At 54.6% G+C, this 19,705-nt stretch overlaps 2 protein-coding genes across 8 annotated transcripts in view; one reads left to right on the forward strand and one right to left on the reverse strand.

The window, feature by feature from the left end:
• The window catches only part of DOT1L (DOT1 like histone lysine methyltransferase), a 57,868-nt gene extending 41,302 nt beyond the window's left edge, over positions 1–16,566 (forward strand). For 4 of the 5 annotated variants that reach the window (XM_045202748.3, XM_024568581.4, XM_024568582.4 and 1 more), the window contains 9 exons: positions 1,343–1,827; positions 1,999–2,134; positions 2,668–2,814; positions 4,013–4,142; positions 6,663–7,243; positions 7,537–7,742; positions 9,340–9,404; positions 9,848–10,783; positions 13,827–16,566. In XM_045202748.3, coding sequence (XP_045058683.2) covers positions 1,343–1,827; positions 1,999–2,134; positions 2,668–2,814; positions 4,013–4,142; positions 6,663–7,243; positions 7,537–7,742; positions 9,340–9,404; positions 9,848–10,783; positions 13,827–13,834 — 2,694 coding nt within the window. In that variant the 3' untranslated portion in view covers positions 13,835–16,566. Of the gene's footprint in view, positions 1–1,342; positions 1,828–1,998; positions 2,135–2,667; positions 2,815–4,012; positions 4,143–6,662; positions 7,244–7,536; positions 7,743–9,339; positions 9,405–9,847; positions 10,784–11,544 lie in introns of all 5 variants that reach the window. The other variant, XM_053911879.2, reaches the window with a different exon arrangement.
• PLEKHJ1 (pleckstrin homology domain containing J1) lies at positions 14,754–19,652 on the reverse strand. 3 transcript variants are annotated; one of them, XM_053911880.2, is made up of 6 exons: positions 19,114–19,652; positions 18,948–19,015; positions 18,793–18,859; positions 17,876–17,966; positions 17,729–17,792; positions 14,754–15,250 (listed from the first exon to the last, which is right to left on the reverse strand). In XM_053911880.2, the coding sequence occupies exons 1-6, from the start codon at positions 19,205–19,207 to the stop codon at positions 15,116–15,118; spliced, it is 519 nt and encodes a 172-aa protein (XP_053767855.1). In that variant the 5' UTR covers positions 19,208–19,652; the 3' UTR covers positions 14,754–15,115. The 3 variants fall into 3 exon arrangements, with proteins under 3 accessions (XP_053767855.1, XP_053767857.1, XP_053767856.1); XM_053911881.2 differs by lacking the exon at positions 14,754–15,250 and adding an exon at positions 17,075–17,658; XM_053911882.2 differs by lacking the exon at positions 17,729–17,792 and having other exon boundaries at positions 15,116–15,250.
• Between the last annotated feature and the right edge of the window lie 53 nt (positions 19,653–19,705).

Consider the following 19,705-nt stretch of genomic DNA (forward strand, 5'->3'; position numbering starts at 1 on the left):
CATGTGCCGCATTGCCAGCTGCCAAACCCTGGGGGCTCTTTCACGTGGTTTTATTATTATAAAGTGAAACTACAATGAACTTCTCTATACCCACGATTCATTTTAAGGATATTTCTTTAAAGACATAATCCCAAAGTAGATCTGGGAGCAGTTTAAGGTCCTGTGGTTTATGGGCCCAGGTAGGTGTCTTTTGCCTACCAAGCCAGCAGTCCTTGTCGCAGAAAGAGGTTTGCTGACCTTGGCCTTATTTATGTGGATATACCCACAAGGGAAGTCCCCACAGGGAGTATATTGGGTAGGCCAAAAAGTCTGTTTAGGTTTTTCCATAAAATAAAAGACACATTTTTCATTTTCACCAATAACTTTATTGATTTGGATATTTTGAGTATGTCAACTGTTTCCTGCTATTGGCTTCTAGTGGGTCAAGGCCAGGGGTTCTGCTAAATGTCTTTCAAAGCATAAGGCAGCCCCACAGCGAAGAATTATTTGGCTGAAGTGTCAGTAGGACCAAGAAACCTCACAAACCACTTTTGGCTCGTTCCATCAGTCATGGGACCTTCTCCACACACTGCGCAAACTTTCTTCTTCTTTGCCATTGCAGTTGCATTTTTACCTTTCTGGAAATAATAAAGCATAATACACTGATAATGTTGCCTATCTTTTTCCACCTTCAATATTAAAATGGCTGTACAAAAATTCACCAATTTTGGTAAATTTTTAAAAAATGTACGCTCATATGGCATCTGTCACAATACAGTCTAACAAAAGTATTTCAAATGAAGTTAAAGACAACTGAGCACTACTAGAGACATTGTATGGAAAAAAACTAAAACTTTTTGGCCAACCCAGTATTTGGTTTCTGGCTCTTCTGTGTAGTAAAGAAATGATACATGTTCTTACAGAGGAGGAAAAAAAACAAAGTGTAAGGGAAAAAATGCCCTGTGTCCTGACCCCTGGAAGAAAATGCTATTTCAGGTTTTTCCCAATGTTGTATACTCACAGAGCGCTGTGTCCTCTGTTCCTTGCTTTCCTGGGGAAGTTCTTTCCTTGTCAACAGACATGCTTCTGCAGAGCCACCCTTGACACTCTCGTGCTATCTTGTCCATCCATCCAGAGCACCCCTACCAGGTTTGGCTGGTTTGCTGCCCTGGCCCCCTGTCACACACAAAGCCAGTCCACCTCCTGCAGTCGCTTTGAGCGGGCATTCTTCTCGCTCTCCTGGGTTGGTCCCCTCCAGTGGGCTGCTGAGAGGGGCTGGGCAGCCTCTGTTCTGGGGCCTTCAGCAGCTGTGCAAGAGCCTTACCCCAAGCAAGCTGCAGGTCTGACATACTCGGTCTTCCAGATCAGCATCGTGGAGCTGGAAAAGAGCCAGCGGCAGCAGGAACTTATGCAGCTCAAGTCCTGCGTGCCACCAGATGACTCGGTGTCCCTGCACCTGCGAGGGAAAGGCAGCCTGGGCCGGGAACTGGAGGCGGAGCCTGGCCGGCTGCACCTCGAGCTAGACTGCTCCAAGTTCTCACTGCCCCACTTCAGTAGCATGAGCCCGGAGCTCTCCATGAATGGCCACGTGGCCGGCTATGAACTCTGCAACACACTGAGCCGGCCCTCATCCAAACAGAACACCCCTCAGTACTTGGCCTCCCCATTGGACCAGGAAGTTGTGCCCTGTACCCCCAGCCATAGCAGCCGGCCCCGGCTTGAGAAGCTGTCTGGGTTGGCCTTGCCAGACTACACCAGGCTCTCTCCAGCCAAGCTGGTGCTGAGACGCCACCTGAGTCAGGACCACACAGCCAGTGTCAAGGCATCTGCTGGCGAGCTGCATCCACGGTGAGTGTGGCCGGCAGGTCTCCCTCTGGTGTCCTTAGGCTGTTGTGGGGTCTTGAAAGGGTTGCTCATAAGTTTGGAAGGGTTTGCTTGGCCCAGGCTGTCAGCTCTGAATGCAAAGCCACAGCCCCAGGGTCTCCCCAGAGAATGACTGAGGTATGTATCTCGTTCCAGAGCTGAGCACACCAAGGAGAATGGCCTTCCATACCAGAGCCCAGGCCTCACCAACGGCATCAAGCTGAGCCCTCAGGACCCACAGCCTTCACCCCCCATGGCCTTACAGATGACAGGGGAAAAGGGCAGTGAGAAGGTGCAGACAGCCACTGGCAGGGGCCCTTGGGGCAGGGGTGTTGGGGTTGTCTCACCTGTATCTGAGCCAGGGCTGTGGGAGCGGGTCTGTTAAGAGAGGAAGTCCATATGAGGGCAATGGAGCCAGGAGAATGTGGGGTGGGGATGGAGGGCTAGGGCTCCTTCAGTCAGGTCCCCACCCTCGGTTGCCTTACCATCCTCAGGAATAAGACTAAGAGAGTGGCCAAATAGTAGAGCCCCTATTAGGGAGGCATTGCCTATGGGGACAGGAAAGAGAGGGCAGCTCTGTCTCTGTTCAGGTGGCAAGTTTGAGGTCAGCGTGTGAGGAACTGATGATTGGTAGCCACTGGGGTGATGTGTAGGGGCCTGGAAGGTCAGGAGGAGCAGTTGGAGGGGTGGGTATTACTGGGATGAGGGAACCTTCCGTGAGAGAGGTCCCTTGTCCATGGCTGGAGGATTACTGTGTTCTTTGGCTGGTGCTCGTGCCCTGGGGTTCACCGGTCAGCAGCAGCAGGTGGTCTGCTGTGTCTGTAGGGTCTGAAGGAGCGCACCTATGCCAGCAGCGGTGAGGCCATCACCAGCCTACCTGTCAGCATCCCGCTCAGCACCGTGCAGCCCAGCAAGCTGCCTGTCAGCATCCCCCTGGCCAGCGTGGTGTTGCCCAGCCGCGCCGAGAAGGTGGTGAGTGAACACTGCGGGGGTGGGACAGTCCAGTGCCGTCGTGCTGCTCCAAGAGTGTCAGCACAGTATTAGGGGTCAACACAGTCTTTTGTCTGGTTTTCGCCCCACAAGACCTGGTTTCTTTTTGCCAAATTGCATGCTGTTGAATTTCGAGAAAAACTATTCAAAATCCAGGTTTAATTACGTTAACATCTTGCCATTTTTATCTGATGTTCTCTTGTACACAGCGGTCTGTGTGGGTGGAGAGTAAATAGAAATGCCTGGTGTGGTAGAAGCTTGAAGCCCATTCCCTTCCTTCAGTTTATACCTGCATTATTCTGCCTCACGCTTGTGAACTTTTGAGTACAGAACCTTGTATAATGCAGGCCTTTTGTTTGTTTGTTTTTATCGAGATATAATCCACATCTAACCCAGTATTTAAAGTGTCCGTTTCAGTGACACTTAATACACAGGGTTGTGCAACTGTCACCTCTGTCTAGTTCCAAAGATTGCCATCATCCCAAAAAGAAGTCCCATCCCCATCCATCTCCCACCCTCGTCCCCCACCCCTGCTCCCGACAGCCAGGAACCCACGCCTTGTCTCTGTGGGTGGGCCTGTTCTGGACATTGCACATAAGTGGAATCACACACTGTGGCTTTTTGTGTCTGGCTTCTCTCACTGAGCTTCAGGTTTACAAGGTTCATCCATGTTGTAGCGAGTGTCAGAGCTTCGCGCCTCTTCGTGGCCGAGTAATATTCCAACGTGCAGAGACATATTCATGCATGATTTCATCTGTCAGTGGGCATTTTTTGTTCCCCCTTTTGGCCACTGTGAACATAGGTGTACAGGTTTTGTTTGGACAGTGTTTTCATCTTGTTTCACATAGGAGAGGAACTGCTGAGTCAGATCATAACTGCAGCTACAGCCCTCACTGCTCTCCCTGTACCCTTCTTCCCTACCCTGAGCGCATAGGCCAGAGTGAACCTTTAGGACCCACATCTGTCCTAAGACATCCGTCCTACCCCAGTCAGATCCTTCCAGTGGCTGCCTGCTGTGCTCACATCCTGAGCAGGTCGCTTTCCCTTCTTTGAGCTGCTTCTCACATACCTGCCACTTTCCCCGCTTCGGGCCCTTGGTGTATCCTGTGGCCTGTGACCCCTCCCCAACATTCACAGACTGAGCCCAGCTGAGCTGACAGTGTGTATTCTCACTCCACAGAGAAGCACCCCCAGCCCTGTGCCTCAGACCCGAGAGTCCTCATCCACACTTGAAAAGCAGATGGGTGCTAATGGCCATGGTGCTGGGAGCAACGCTGCTGGGAGCAAAGGCCTCGCCCTGGCCCCCACAGGTGAGGGTGTTCCTCCTGTCCCTGCCCTGTTTCTGGGGGTCAGCTTCTGCCTGTGCCTCTGCCACTTCCCCAGGGGCTGGGCCAGCGGTGTGAGGTGTGAACAGTGTCTCATAGTGCGGCCCCCCAGAGATGCCAGGCTCGGAGCCTAGCTCCTCCTGGCCACACACCGAGCAGGGCTGTCATCCCCCTTAGCAGGAGCAGCAGCACAGCGAGCCCTGGGGGTCAGGGGCTCTAGCTGCGTCCTCAGTGCATTGCCTAAACCTCTGGCTGGCACCCTGATGTGGTCGTGCTTGGACTGGCTGTACCTGAGCCTCGGTGGAGTGGTGGCATTGTCCTTGTGAAATCACTGTGGGTGCCCAGGCTGCGCAGTTTCTATTGGGTTGACCAAAAAGTTGTGTTTTTTTTTTCCTGTAAAATGCCTTTAATGGCACTCAGTTGTCTTTAACTTCATCCAAAACAATTTTGTTAGGTTGTATTGTGACAGCTCTCATATCAGCTTGCATTTTAAAAAACTTTTCAAAACTGGTGAATTTCTGTGTAGCCACTTTAATATTGAAGATAGAAGGAAATAAGCAACATTTTCGGAATATTATGCTGTGTTATTTCAAGAAAAGTAAACACGCAAATGAAAACAGAAAAAAAGTGCAGTAAATGGAGAAGGTGCTGTGACTGATCGAGCATGTCGGAAGTGGTTTGTGAAGTTTCATGCTGGAGATTTCTCGCTGAATGATGCTCTGCGGCTGCATAGACCAGCTGAAGTTGGTAGCGATCAGATCGAGATACTACTTAACAGCGATCAATGTTCCACCACGCGGAAGAGAGCCGATGTACTCAAAACACCCAAATCAAGTGTTGAAAGTCATGTGCACCAACTTGGTTATGTTAATCACTGTAATGTTTGGGTTCCACATAAGCAAAAGAAAGCCTTCTTGACCTTACTTCCACATGTGATTCTCTACTTAAATACAATGACAACATTTCATTTTTAAAACAAATTGTGATGGTTGATGAAAAGTGGATACTTTACAATAATGTGGAACAAGAAGAGATCGTGGGGCAAGCAAAATGAACCACCACCAACCGCACCAAAGGCCAGTCTTCATCCAAAAAAGGTGCTGTTGTATATATGATGGGAATGGGAGTCCTCTATTATGAGCTCCTTCCGGAAAACCAAATGGTTAATTCCCACAAATACTGCTCCCAATTAGGCAAACTGAAAGCAGCACTTGACGAAAAGCATCCAGAGTTAGTCAACAGAAAACTCACAATCTTCCATCAGGACAACACAAGCCTTCATGCTGCTTCGGTGACCAAGCAACAACTGTTACAGCTTGGCTGCGAAGTTCTCATTCATCAGCTGTATTCACCAGACCTTGCACCTTCGGGTTTCCATTTTTTCTCTTAATGGAAAAAATTCTGATTCCCCAGAAGACTGCAAAAGACACCTGAAACAGTTCTTTGCTCAAAAAGATAAAAAGTTTAGGGAAGATGGAATTATGAATTTGTACGAAACATGGCAGAAGGTAATGGAACAAAACAATGAATACATTTTTCGATAAAGGTATTGGTAAGAATAAAAAATGTCTTTTATTTTTACTTAAAAACTGAATGAGCTCTTTGGTCAATCCAATAGCTGGGTCTGGTCTCCTTCAGAGAACTCCAGTTCTTCACACATCTGTGTGTTGATTGGTGGGGAGGTAAACTTTGACTCTGTGGTCCCCAACCTTTTTGGCACCAGGGAGCAGTTTTGTGGAAGACGGTTTTTTCCATGGACAGGGTAGGGAGCAGTGGCTTTGGGATGATTCTAGTGCGTTACCATACATTCCAGAGCACTACCTGCTGTGTGGCCTGGTTCCTAACAGGCCCGGACCAGTACCAGTCCGCCGTCCAGAGGCTGGGGACCTCCGGCCTAGAGAAACTCTGTCATAGCTGTTCAACCCTAGTATGCCAGCCCACGGACAGCCGGTGGGTATATGCCACTAAAACAGCTATACCAATGACTGGCAGCAAAACCACCAGACCTGCAGGCCGGGCTGTAGTTTGCCGACCTGTGTGAACACATGCCCTGTTTGGAAGTTATTTTTCCAGGCATAAAGAGTAAAATGCAGAGCCCACTACTGAAACCAGTCCTTCCTAGTCTTCATGCATCACACTACTCCAGTGCAGGGGTGCTATGTGGCTGGCAGCATGACAAATTCTGTCTCAGCCGGGTGTCACAAGGGTTCCTGAGCCTTTATGAGAGGCCCCAAGAGAGAGCTTGGAGTAGGGAGTTGTACATGGGCTCCAAGGGCCTCCAATGATGCCACATCCAGACACAAGAAGGAGCTTACCACGCCTGGGTGTTCTCATCTGCACTTGCACCAGCCTGAGGGTACTTGCCTGATTCCTTGGTGCCATCTCTGGGGGCAAGCATGACATGGAGAGAGTTCTTGGGCTGAGTGTCCTCACCAGCTCCACCTAGGGCAGTGCCATCCTCTCCTGGGATGGGCTTCCCTGAGGAACTGTGTCCCTTCCCAACAGGTTTCTCCTACACTGGCTCAGTGGCCATCAGTGGGGCCCTGGCAGGCAGCCCAGCCCCGCTCACTGCTGGAGCTGAGCCCCCGGCCTTTGATGAGTCCTCCAGTTCAGGGAGCCTCTTCACCACCATGAGCTCCCGCAGCTCCACCCCACAGCACCATCAACTGCTGGTGCAGCCCCGGAACTCTGGTTCGGCCTCACCGACTCATCAGCTCTGTGTTAGTCCCCGGCTCAGCGCTGCCCAGGGTCCACTCCCTGATTCCAGCAAAGGAGACCTTCCCCCTGAGACTGGCTTCTCGGATCCAGAGAGCGAGGCCAAGAGGAGGATCATCTTCACCATCTCAGCTGGTGCCAGCAGCGCCAAGCAGTCGCCTTCCAACAAACACAGCCCTCTGCCGGGGGGCGCCCGCGGAGACAGCAGCCAGAGCCATGGACAGGATAGCCGAAAGCGGGGCCGGAGGAAGCGAACGTCAGCGGGGACTCCCAGCCTGAGCTCGGGTGTGTCCCCCAAGCGCCGGGCTTTGCCATCCGTCGCTGGTCTCTTCACGCAGTCTTCAGGGTCCCCACTCAACCTGAACTCCATGGTGAGGCCAGTAACGAATGGCTGGGGCAGGAGATGGGGGAGCCACCCAGCACAGGCAGGCAGGCATGTAGATGTTAGGTCTCATTTCCAGGGCTGACTGAGATGGGCTGAGTCGGAGGCACAATCAGGAGCCCAGCCATGTGCCGGAAGGGGGAGGCTGACAGACTTCTTGATTCCCCAACCCTCTGTACCCTGGGGAAGCTCAGGCAGGAGGGATCAGAACAGAGCCCTCGGGGTGGGTTCTGCAGGGGAGCCCACTGACAGAATTGTGCTGTGTCTGTGCTGGTCCCTCAGGTCAACAACATTAACCAGCCTTTGGAAATCACAGCCATCTCGTCCCCTGAGAGCTCCCTGAAGAGCTCCCCTGTCCCTTACCAGGACAATGACCAGCCGCCCGTGCTCAAGAAGGAGAAGCCCCTGAGCCAAACCAATGGGGCCCACTACTCCCCGCTGACCTCCGATGAGGAGCCGGGCTCTGAGGACGAGCAAGGCAGCACCAGGTGAGGTGCAGGGCCAGGCTGGGTGAGCACTCCACCTTGGGAGAGGGACGTCCACCGGCAGGGCTCTGAAGGACAAGCCCCCTGTGGTCATGTGTGGCTTCCCGGGGACAGGCAGCTTCTACCTGTCATTAGTTGGGGGTGGTGGAGGGGTTCTTAACAATCATTCCCCATCTGCCCCCCGTCCCCCAGCCCCTGCCACCCACCATTTACTCTCTGTCTCCATGACTGACTGCTCTAGGACTCATGGCACTGAGCGCACTGTCCTCAAGGTGCATCCACATCGTAGCAGGTGTCAGAATGTGCTTCCTCTTTCAGCCTGAGTAATATTACGGTGTGGATGGACCACATTGTGTTTGTCCATTTATCTGTCTGGGAACAATGGGATTTCTTCCAGATTTTAGCTATTGTGAGTGGTGCTGCTTGAACAGTCATATGCATATTTTTCACTTGTCGCAGTTTACCTCATACGAAGTGGAATTGCTGGGTCACATGGTCATTCTGTGTTTAATTTTGTGAGGACCCGCCATCCTGTTTTCCACAGCCACTGCTCCATTGTCTGTTTCCACCAACCACTCCCTCAGGCTCCAGTTTCCCCATGTGCTCACCAGCACTTGTTACTGTCTAATTTCATTCTTAATATAATAGTCCTTCTAATGGTTGCGAAGTCGTGTCTCATCCTGGTCCTTTCATCTCCCTGAGAACTAGTGATGTTGCAGCATCTTCTCTTATGCTCGTTGGTTGTCTGTTCAGGGTCCTTGGCCCCGCCTTTAATTAGGTGTCCTTTGTTGAGTGAGAGAGTTCTTTATTTTGGATAGTGATCCCTTATCAGGTACCTGGTGTGACAGTGTCCTCTCTCTCCCTGGGTTGTCTCTTTACTTGCTTGCCCGTGTCCTTCGAAGCATGAAAGTGCTAAATTTTGACAAAGTTCCATTTACCTGTTCTCTTTTGTTGCCTGTGCTCTTGATGTCTCGTCAAAGTTACTTCATTTGGCTCTTCTTCTGTATGTATACATTACGTTCTCAGAAGTTGCACTCAGGTGCTCTTCTCTGTCTCAGGCACTTCCATCTTACTAGTTCCCAAATTCTTTCGGAAGTTCTGTGTCTCAGGAGGTCACACTGACCTTGGAGGTAGGCCATAATACAGTAACACATGGAATGCACACTTCATAGTTCGGTGCTGCTACAAGTTCCAAATTGCTGCAGCATATGACATCCTACATGTTCCATGCACGACATAGTATACATGACACAGTACACCACAGCAAGTACCGGAGTTCTACACAGCTTGAGAGACGGTTCCATTTGGGACTTATGTGTGTCTCTGTATTTGGGGAAGTGAAGTCCCTGTTCCTCTGTAGCGGCTGAGCCCTCAGCTCCGTCCCCACACAAGGAACAGCATCGTGCCAGCAATGGGGCCACAGCACGGGTGTGAGGGGCATTAGGGTCTGCCTGGCAGTCATGGGTCCTCCTCGAAGGAGGTCTGCGGGCAGGTGGGCTGTGCGTCTACTGCTGCCCGACCTCCCTGGGTGATTGAGTACACATACAGCTCCTAGCATGCACAGGGATTTCAAACAGTCATCTTTTTTTTTTCTTGATAGAATTGAGAGAAAAATTGCAACTATCTCCTTAGAAAGCAAATCTCCTCCGAAAACCTTAGAAAATGGTGAGTAACAGTGCTCCATTGCATGAGTCCCCAGTGCTAGGTGACATGCCCATCAGTTTTGCACAGGCTTTCCTGAGCACAGTGTGCCAGGAAGGCCATCCCCACCACAGGCCAGTCTCGGTGCTGCCAGGTGCCACATCCTCAGTTGCATGGGTAGCGGACCTGTTTCCTTCCTGGCTAAATGGCCAGAGTCTGATTTATGTTGACTCCCCTCCCCCCCCAACTTGCCCTCCCTCCCACAGAAGCCTTTTGTCTTTACCTTCTCCTGTAGTCCCACTCTAACCACACACAAGGCCAACCTTTTCTGGGTGGAAGGGCATCATTCTAAGCTATGGTGGTCTGAGCCCATGCAGCTCCCTCCCAGACCCCCTCGGAGACTTTGCTCCTGCCCCACTTGGCCACTCAGAAGCACCCAGGCCTCAGCCCCTGCCTCTCCTCGTCAGGTGGCAGTCTGATAGGAAGGAAGCCGATGCCCTCCAGCGAGCCCATCAACAGCAGCAAGTGGAAGTCCACCTTCTCGCCCATCGCCGACCTCAGCCTGGCCAAGGCTGCCGACAGCCCACTACAGGCCAGCTCCGCTCTGAGCCAGAACTCCCTGTTTGCTTTCCGGCCCGCCCTAGAGGAGCTTGGCTCGGTTGATGCCAAGTTGGCCGCCCACCCCAGGAAGAGCTTCCCGGGTGCACTGTCAGGGACTGGCGGGCTGAGTCCCGTCAGCAACCCTCCCAACGGCTTTGCCTTCAGTGGGGGCCTGGCTGCCGACCTCAGTTTACACAGCTTCAGCGATGGTGCTTCTCTCTCCCACAAGGCCCCTGAGGTGGCCAGCCTGGGTGCTCCCCTGAGCTTTTCCGCCCCTAGGGGCAAGGAGGGCAGCGCAGAGCCTGGCCCCTTTGTGAACAAGAGGCAGCTGGATGTATTGGGTGGCCCAAAGGGCGAGGGGGTCAAGGGCAGGGAGGCAGAGGTGGGCCTGCCCATGTGCACACCCTCAGACAAGGCCTCGTCGCATGGCAAGGTGGGCAAGGGCCGGGACCGTGAGCCTGACTTCAAGAATGGCCACAATCTCTTCATTTCCGCTGCTGCCGTGCCTACTGGGGGCCTCCTCAGCGGTCCAGGCCTCACCACGGCAGTGTCCTCAGCAGGTGGCACAGCCCCCTCCTCCCAGACACACCGGCCCTTCCTGGGCACTTTCGCACCTGGCCCGCAGTTTGCCTTGGGCCCTATGTCCCTGCAGGCCAACCTAGGCTCGTCTGTGCTGCAGTCCTTGTTCAGCTCTGTGCCGGCTGCCGCTGGCCTAGTGCACGTCTCATCAGCTGCAACAAGACTGACCAACTCGCATGCCATGGGCAGCTTTTCCTCTGGTGTGGCAGGCGGTGCAGTTGGAGGTAGGCAGAAGTGCGACTCTCCTGTCTGACTCTGGTCCCACGGGACCTGCTGTGGGGTTTGAGATGCCAAGCCATTGCCAAGGCCTCCTGGACCACTGGGTTTAATTACAACTGCTTTACAGGTTCCCTTCCAGAGCCCTCTAAGGGGTGAGAGGCTGTCCTCGTGTGTCTCTTTGTGTCCACTTTGCACCCGCCACCTCGTTCCTTTTCATGAAACTCAGATGTGACTGTCACACGGGCAGAGCACTCACGCGTGAGTTGGCCCGTCAGGCTCTCCAGTTGTGACAGTGTCTCATACCTTCAAGAGAGCTGGCGCCGTGACTAGGGTTTTTCTGTCTCCCCATGGAGGTCACTGTCAGATCTGAAACAGCCTGTGGGCTCTGGGCAGCTTTGGGAACTGGCATTGGGAAGAGAGTAGCCACAGCGCCTACTGCACTGTGACTGTGTAGGGTGGAGTGGAGCCACGGGGTTGGGCCCTCTGTGGTCCCAGACCTCACAGGTGGCTCCTTGCTGGGCATAGGTGGGTGAGATGCTCACAGCTGGGAGCCCAGGAGGGCATGCTGAGGGGGGTGTGGCCCAGGGCCATCCTGCAGGTAAGTCTTACCTGGCCACCTGCACTCCTGCTGCCTGCTGCTTTGTCCCTGCACCTGCGTGCACTCAGAGCTGCGGCTGCTGTCTGCTTCCCTTTTTTTGCGTGTGTCTCTTCGCTTGCCTGGAGAATGCCCGCCTGTTGAAGCTGAGTTTTTCTCTCCTGTTTGCAGGTATCTTTAACCACGCGGTGCCTTCCTCCTCCACTCATCCGTTTGGAGCCAGTTTCGGCAGCGGGGCTGCTTGTCGCAGCACCACGCTGAGCTTAACCCCCATGCAGGCGGTGGCCAGTACCCCCGCCTCTTCCTTTCAGGCCCTGTCCTCTGTGGAGACGAGGCAGCCCCCACCCCAGCCTCCTCTGCCCATGGGTCGTCCCCCTGCAGGGCCACCAGCACTCCACGAGCCTCCCCCTCCTAACGTCGCCTTGCCTCCTACTCCCGTGATGCTCCCTGCTAACTCTGAGCCCGTGGTCCTACAGAAACTTGCGCCCCTCTCGTCTAACCAAGCTTTCTTATCTGCTTCCTCTGCCGCTTCTCTGCCTCCTGCTAACGCCTCTCTGTCCATCAAGCTCGCCTCCCTCCCACACAAGGTCTCCCGCCCCTCTTTCATGGTGCACCACCAGTCCCTGCCAGGGCTGGCCCTGGCCCAGGCCTCGCCCATGATCCCGCAGGCCAGCTCCACGGGGCCATCCGCCATGTGGGTTTCCCTTGGCATGCCGCCTCCTTATGCCGCGCGCCTTGCGGGGGTTAAGCCGCGATAAAGACCTTGGTTAGCTAGCCGTTCTGTTCTGTAAGGTAAGGCTAGAGCCCAACCAGGTGGCCCGTACAAGAAACTCACCTGTCCTTTTTTCCACAGAGAGAGGATGAGCCCACGGCTCTGCAGAGGGGCCTGGGACTGTTGGTTCTGAGAGGCGCCAAGGAAAAATAAGCACAGGGCGGGAAGGGAGACGATGGCAGCCATGCATATCAGCCTCTGTGTGCAGCCTGAGCACCACCCAAGCTTGGGAGGGTGTGACCTCCGTGCACTTCGGACCTTCCCACCAGGTCCCACAGTGCTCCAGCCCAAGGAGGCAGCAGATCAGGGAGGTCCTACAGGCTGGGTGGGCAGGGGACTGCATTAAGTCCTACAGGGATGGGACCACCGGCCTAGCCCATACAGCCCAGGTCCATCTTGCTGCTGCATGCCGGTTGTATGTCTGTAGCAGTCAGGGACAGGCAGCCCCAATGTGGGGCCATGGGGGCAGCTCTGGGTCTCAGTGTTGCCATTTGCCCGCTCTTGGGCCTCTCTTCAGCTTGTTTCATTTAATGTACTTCATGGTTTTAGAAAAATTCCATGTGCTTGAGGCCCCTGGTATTTAGCAGGCTTTCAGAAGATTGTGGTTGTGTGTTGAGCTACTTAATTAGAGGTCCCTGCCTGCAGACCCCAACCCACATGCACCAGAGGCCAGTGGATAAATGGGATAAGCAGGGTGCGGCCACAGGAAGGGCTCCCTGGGCAGGTGGTCAGTACTCCACTGGCCTCCAAGGAATCGGGCCCATGCATTTTGGCAGGCATTGTGGCGTCAGAAGAGTAGGAAGGATCGGACTTTTGGAATGGGCTGAGGAAGGTGGCTGTGAGGCCTTCGGGGAGGCCATCTGCTCTTTTGCTGTGAGGGCATTAGCTGGGCCCCTAGAGCAGCTGACCCAGCCACCGCTGGTGGGGCAAAGCACCCTCCTGGGCAAGTCTGCGGCCGATGAGATGAGTACTGCGGGTAAAAGTTGGGGGCTAACTGGGCACCAGGAGTGAGGTAGGAGGTCTACCTGCTGTACTTGGCTGTCTGCCTGTGTTTAAGTGGAAACAGACAAGGCCACAGAGAGTCTGACAGCCTTCCAATAGCAGCTCAGATCTGGGGATGGATAATGCCTTGGCCCTGGTGGAAAAGCCGGAAGGTAGGATGGCTCCAGTTCACAGTGGCCTCATGCTGTCAGAGTAGGCACTGTGGCTGGCACTGGCTTGAAGAGGTCAGAGGTGTGTACGTGGAAGCATCTGGGTGTCAGTCTCCCTGTCCTGACCCACAGTGGACAGCTGCTTTCCATCCTATCCTGGGCCCATCACAGATGGTCTCCCCAGACTGGACAGGGAGGACCTCACTTCCAGGGCATGCAGGCCTGTCAGTGGGGCTGTCCACAGGTGCAGCACCCCCCCTTTCCATGAGCTGGCATGTGGTGACCAGGGAGGGTCTCAGTTCTAAGGCTGCCAGGGAGGAGGGGAGGCTGGGACACAGTGCCCCATGGAGGGCCTTGGGATGGTGACCTCCTGCCTCTGACTGTGCCAGGGGCGTGGCATAATGGTGTCTGCAATGACCAAGTTCCTTCCATCCGTCTGTAGGCTTTGGTTCCCAGCCCGGGGATGTGTGGGCTTCTCTGAGTGAGACACTAACACTGTGCTGCCTTTCCTCCTGCGCCGGTATCTGCAGGTAACTAGGATTTCTACCTCAACCTCGAGACCTGTGCAAGGACAGGTGGGCCATGAGGCTGGTGGCCAACCAGATGATGGCTGGACAGACCGAGGACAAGGCTCTGCTGTGAGTCCACGCTGCGCAGACCTGCGGGAGATGCTGGGCCTGTCTCCAGCTTACTGTCGATAGTTTTAGATAAAGTATTTATCGTTTTTTAAAAAGTATAAACAATTTTGACTTATTCCATGGAAGTCATAAAGGCAACCTATTAAGAAATGTAAATACTATATATGAGAGGATCTATATAAAGACATCGACCCAACGGTCTGGCCCGCCAGCGGAGATGCCAATAGCCGGGCCCGGTGCTATCTCGTCGCCAGGCCTCGCCGTCTCCACGTTCTCTTGGTGCTGACTCGAGGTTGACCAACGCCAAAACCAGCCCTTGATGCGCCTGCCCTGTCATCCCCACACTTTCCCATACCAAAGGCACGCCTGTCTCCTGGTCGAGGGTGGTTCCCTTGGTTTTTAATGCCCCTCGGAAAAGGCCCTCTCCCCCACCCCATCACTGTGAATGCTCCAGCCAGATCGTCAGCCCTGGTCCCCGGGATGGCACCTTTGGCATAGGAAGGGCCAGTGGGTGGCCTCCAGATGCTGCTCAAAGGAGGGCTGCTGTGAGTGGTGCTCGTGGGGCAGGTCTGGTACTTGACTCCAATGTGGGGCTGTGGGGAGCAAGTGCTTTATCTGTATGTCTGTACTGTCTTGGGCTTGTGCAGTCCGGGAGCGCTGGCCGGGTTGTGGGGCAGCTTAGCCGTGGGTGCCTGGTGTGTCTGTACAGAAAAGAGTCACGCTGACAAGTGACAGTATTTTATAGAGATGTGATGAAAATTTATAAATTTCATAGACTTGACTTCATTTATTTTTAGATGGTATTAATGCACAGTAAACTTTAAAAAAAAAAAAAAAAGGAAGAAAAGTGAGGAGGAAAACCTTTTTATTTATTCAAGTGTACACAAGTGGCGTTGGCCCAGGGCCAGAGCGCTCCACATCCCCCTGGTCAGTCCATGCTGCTGCTCCGTGGCCCTTCAGTCCCTCACACTGGAGCAGTCTCCGTGGTGCTTGGGAAAGAATGCACCTGGGTGATCGAGGGCAAAGGCTGGCTTTGCGGGAAGGCAGGAGAGTTGTTTGGATGCTTCCAGAGGTTGCCAAAGGGTTTTGGGTCCTTCCAGCACTGCAGTCTCAACCAGTCCTGGGTCTTTCAGTCAAGCAATGTTTGTGCTTTGTCCCTGAAAGGGTGTTTCCAGAAGCCTTCAGTCCTCTTGAAGGGCATTCAGCCAAAGGTCCTGGCTGGTAGGGGGGCCTCGACGCTGGGAGGGGGTTACTCCAGCCTGGGTGAGTTCAGTCAGAGCCCTGGCCACTCTGGTGCTTGTCCCCATGATGTGGCACTGCCAAGGAACATGGGAACTCAAAGCCTCAAGCTCCCGCTTTCCCCAGCCTGGCCAGTACAGCCCATCCCTCCAGATGTGGTTGCCAGGGGCCCTCTGCCTGCTTGGGAGGGTCGCTACCACAGGCCAGACCTGGCCCCTGATCCTTGGGGGCAGGGCTGGAGCTGGCCTTTTTGGAGGGTGGGCAGTGATCTTGTGGAACACAGGCCCAAAAAGGTGCAGAGCAGGGTTAGCTATTGACCTCATTTCCTCAGGTGGGTCCTGGTAGAGCCCTGCCTCCTGCTTGCCCTGGGGTGATGCCTGGCCCAGAACAATAGTTGAGGCTTAAGATGGTGCTTGGACAGGTTTTCATAACTGGCTGTCCTGTAACTGCTGCCCTGGCTCCCTTAACTCCAGGTCTGTGCTTTTGGCACATGAAGGTGCTGTGCTCACCCCGTATCCCACAACCCCATCCCCAGCACAGGGTAGCACTCTTCTCTATGTTGGGAACACAGGGATCCCTAAAAAGCTGCAGGGCTAACAGTAGGAAAAGTCACAGCAGGTGGCAAGTCCCCGGTCTGGAACCAAACAATCCTGTACTCAACACTGCATCACTTCATGGTGACTGTGCACCACTGTGTAGGACTTAACTACTGATGTGCCATGTCTGTGCTCCCCACACGGTAACCAAGTCTGCCCAACAGCAGGCAGAGCTGGGTTCTGCTGGTTAACACTGTGGTCTCCTTTCTGGGCCCATCCCCCAGCCCTCCTGACTGTGAGATCGAATGGCTGCTGTTGGCAGCAAAGGCAGCCACAGGAGGGAAGGCCACATGAATGACCCCGCTGCGCCGCCGCCACCGTGGGGAGCGAGTTCTAGTCTCTCTGGGCAGAGACCTGGTGCTGCCCTGACTGTGAGCAACTTCAGAGAAGCCCAGGGCTGTGAAGGCACTTTGCTCAGGAAAATCTAATTCAGAACACCCTCCCAGTCAGGAGGAGCCAGCCTTCCCTTCCATTTCTGACTTGTGATTATTTAAGACACACTTGCCCCTTTATTTATCCGTGCCGTCGCAGGAGACTTCATTTCCCCACCACCCTGTCATTCCCATTTACATGGTCCATCCACGCCAGCTTGTGTGGCTTGTGTCTCGTGTGTCAATGACCTTGACTGTTATTCAGACTGGCCCTGCTTTGTCATTCTGGTGGACCATGTTTCAGTTGGGGTCGCTGATGTGGCCCATCCCTTTGGGTTGCTGGCTTGACCCTCTTTCCCTAAGGAAACCCCACTGCACTCTGATTTCCATCTCTAGACTGTAATAAAATGTTTGTTTTCACTTGAACCTGGTCTGCTGGCATTTCTCCCTGGTTACCACATGCTGAGACCTTACGGAATTGAGGGCCCCGCGTGGGTAGGATGGTCATACAGCAGAGGGAGTGCCCACCTCTGGGAGGCCTAGCCCCTGGAAGGATTACATCTGACTAGGTCAGCACCCACCTCCCCCCACCCAAGGATGGTCCTTTTGAGGAACTAAAACCAAACCCTTTCCAAGGTCCCCCACCTGCACTTAAGGGGGAGGCCAGTGACTAGAGGTGGGATCATGGGCCATCTGAGGATCCCTTCACCACCACCCTCATTCTCCCTCAAGGCCTGTGAGCAGGGTTCCCAGCACTCCCTGCTTTTCTAGGGTCTAGGTTGTGGGTCTCCTCCCCTCAACTTGGGCAGCCCAGCCTCCTCCTCCCAGGCACTTAAACCTCAGCCTGGAGAGGACTTCTGTTCCCAGGAGCCTCACTTCCCTCAAGAACCAGCTCTGCCAGCCTGTGGTGGACAGACATCCTTCTTTGCATTCATTGCAGCACTGACCTCATGTGGAAAAGAGGTACCTTTATTTGGACAGAACAAGCATGCCAGCTTGAGGGCAGAAGCTTCCAGCTCTGTCCAGAGGTGTTGGCTGGGTCCTGGCCCTCAGCAAAATTCACAGCAGTCCAGGAGGCGCAGCCCCCACGCCCTTCACAGCTTTATTGAGCCTCATACATTCAGCCTGCACAGGGCAAGAGAGCTGCGACGGCCTCAGGCATCCACCAGGCCCTCAATGGACGAGACCCAGAAGCCAGGCACAGCTCCTGGAAGTAGACACTCGTCCCCTAGCAGCAGCATGTGGCACTGAGAGGTGCTGGACTAGTCTGATGGGTCCCAAGGCACAGCCTCTGCCCACCCTCACCAGCCTTGGGTTATTGAAGTCTTTAAGACGAAACACCTCACTCCAAAAATCCAGATTTGGCCAGGAAACCCAGGGCCTGGTGAGGGTGGGGAGGGCTCCTTCAGGCCTCAGTGAGTCAAGCTGAGGAGCCCTAGCCCAACCCTAGACTCATGCCTTCAAGCCACTCAGCTGGAACCGGGCCTCCTCCGATATGCCAAACTGTTCCAAGGGGTCCTGTATGGTAAATGGGTAGCATGAGCCCTGGCCCAGGAGCAACCCCCCACTTCCCGTGCCCTGTGCACACCTTGCCAGTCATCTTCTGGATTTCATTCCTGTAGAAAATGACGCTCCTGCGCATGAACTCGTAGCTGGGGAAGGAAGTGGCCTGTGCTTATAGGGCTTGGCTCTGCCCCTGCCCCTGCCCCAGGCTACCCCACACCCCACATCCCACCTGGCTCGACGCAGAGCCCCCATCCACTCCTGACACTGCTCCTCGCTGCAGCACTCAAAGTGGTACTTCCTCTCCGGATCCTCGATGAAGCCTGCAGAGGAAGGGGCCCCAGTTTCTCCCTGCTCACTCTCACCTCCACCCACGCTGGCCACAGGTGTTAGCTTCCTACTGCCACTGTCCGCAACTGCCCCCTCCTCCAGCCCCAGCTTGGGGTTGTTGCTTCTCACCAGCTGTGGATTGAATTGTATCCCCCAAAAGGGTGTGTTCAAAACTTAGTATCTGAAAACTAACAGTAGGGCCTGTATGGATACAGGTAGTTACAGGTGTAAAGGTAAGGTCACACTGGAGTGGAGTGGACTCCTAATAATAAAATTGGTGTACTTACAAAAAGGATAAACTTGGGCATAGACAAACAGGGAAAAGGCCACAGGACTATGGAGGCAGAGATGAAAGAGATGCTTCTACAAGCCAAGAAGCGCTAAAGATTGCCAAAGATCTCCAGAAACTGGGAGAGCATGGCACAGATCCTCCCTCAGAAGGAACCAGTCCTGCCGACTCCCCAACCTCGAACTTCTGCCCTCCAGCACTGGCAGAAGTTCGAAAACAAGTAAGTTTTTGCTGTTGAAGCCCCACAGTGTGTGGCACCGAGTTAAGGCCATTACAAGAAACTACAAGCCCCTCCTTCCTCTACAGACTCGACCCTCTCAGGTGGAAGCACCCTAAAAGGACAGTGCTTGCCAACCTGGAGTGACAATCCTGGTGGCCTTGGCAGTGACAGGAAGTGGCTGGGACAGGTGCGCACAGCCTGCCCCACAAGAAGAAACCCAAGTCAGCCAGGGACGGCGGACTTTGTTTCTGGGGAGGGGCAGAGCAGAGCTGGGGTCACCTCCTGCCTATTCCCCAAATCCCGCACTCACTGATAGAGAAGCCGGTGGGCTCTTCATGGGTGATTCTGCAGTGCTCCAGCAGCAGGGCTCCGATGGGCTGGGAGGCAGACGGGCCGGATGGGCGGGCCTCCCCGCGACCCTAGCCCCCCGACCGCAGCCCGGGGCCCGCCTCCCTGCCGCCCTACCTCGGCCTCGTCGGTCCGGAAGTAGAAGAGGAAATTGACCACCAGCTTCACCAGCCTCCGCTTCACCACTGTGGACACAGGGCGGGCTCGCGCAGGCTCGGCGACCGCCCACGCCGATCCAACCCGCAGCCCCACCTGCCCAGTCCCCAGCCCCTGCCCAGCTCACCGCTGCCCTTCTTGGGGCCCCGCATGCCCAGCTCCGCCGCCAAGTCGGCCGGCTGCCGGGACAACGCCTGCAGCTCCTTCTCGTTGTAGCGCATGGTGCCCCAAGCCCCAGAACGCGGAGGGCGGGCAGCGACCTCCCAGCCACCGTCTCCGCTCACACCAAAAAATTTCCATGGCGCTTTCCCGGAAGCGCTCCCGAAGCTATTGCGCCTGCGCGGTCCCCGACCCCCTCATCCTTTCAATCACCGGCCAGGGGCCACAGGGACAGAGTAGAGCTAGGGTTCGTGGGGCTCCTGGCTGGTGACTGACAGTAGAGCAAGAGTCCGTGGGTCTCACCCAGAGTAGAGCGGGCGAAACCGGTGGTCATTATATGCAATAAGTTGGACCCGGGGTGAAACAAAGCGCCCCTACGACTGATAACGCACTTTACTGAAATAGGAACAAGAGGGGGAGGGGAGTCGCAGCCTTCCCTCCTGCAAGCGCTGTCCTCGGGCGCCTTAAACCGACCGAGAGCTTGTTTGGAGAGCCTGGTGGACATGCCTACTTCGTAGTCCTGCTTGCATCTTTCAGCCGCGCGCGCCCCTCCCACGCGC

Source organism: Desmodus rotundus, chromosome 9 (genome assembly GCF_022682495.2).
Source record: "Desmodus rotundus isolate HL8 chromosome 9, HLdesRot8A.1, whole genome shotgun sequence".
NCBI lineage: Eukaryota > Metazoa > Chordata > Mammalia > Chiroptera > Phyllostomidae > Desmodus > Desmodus rotundus.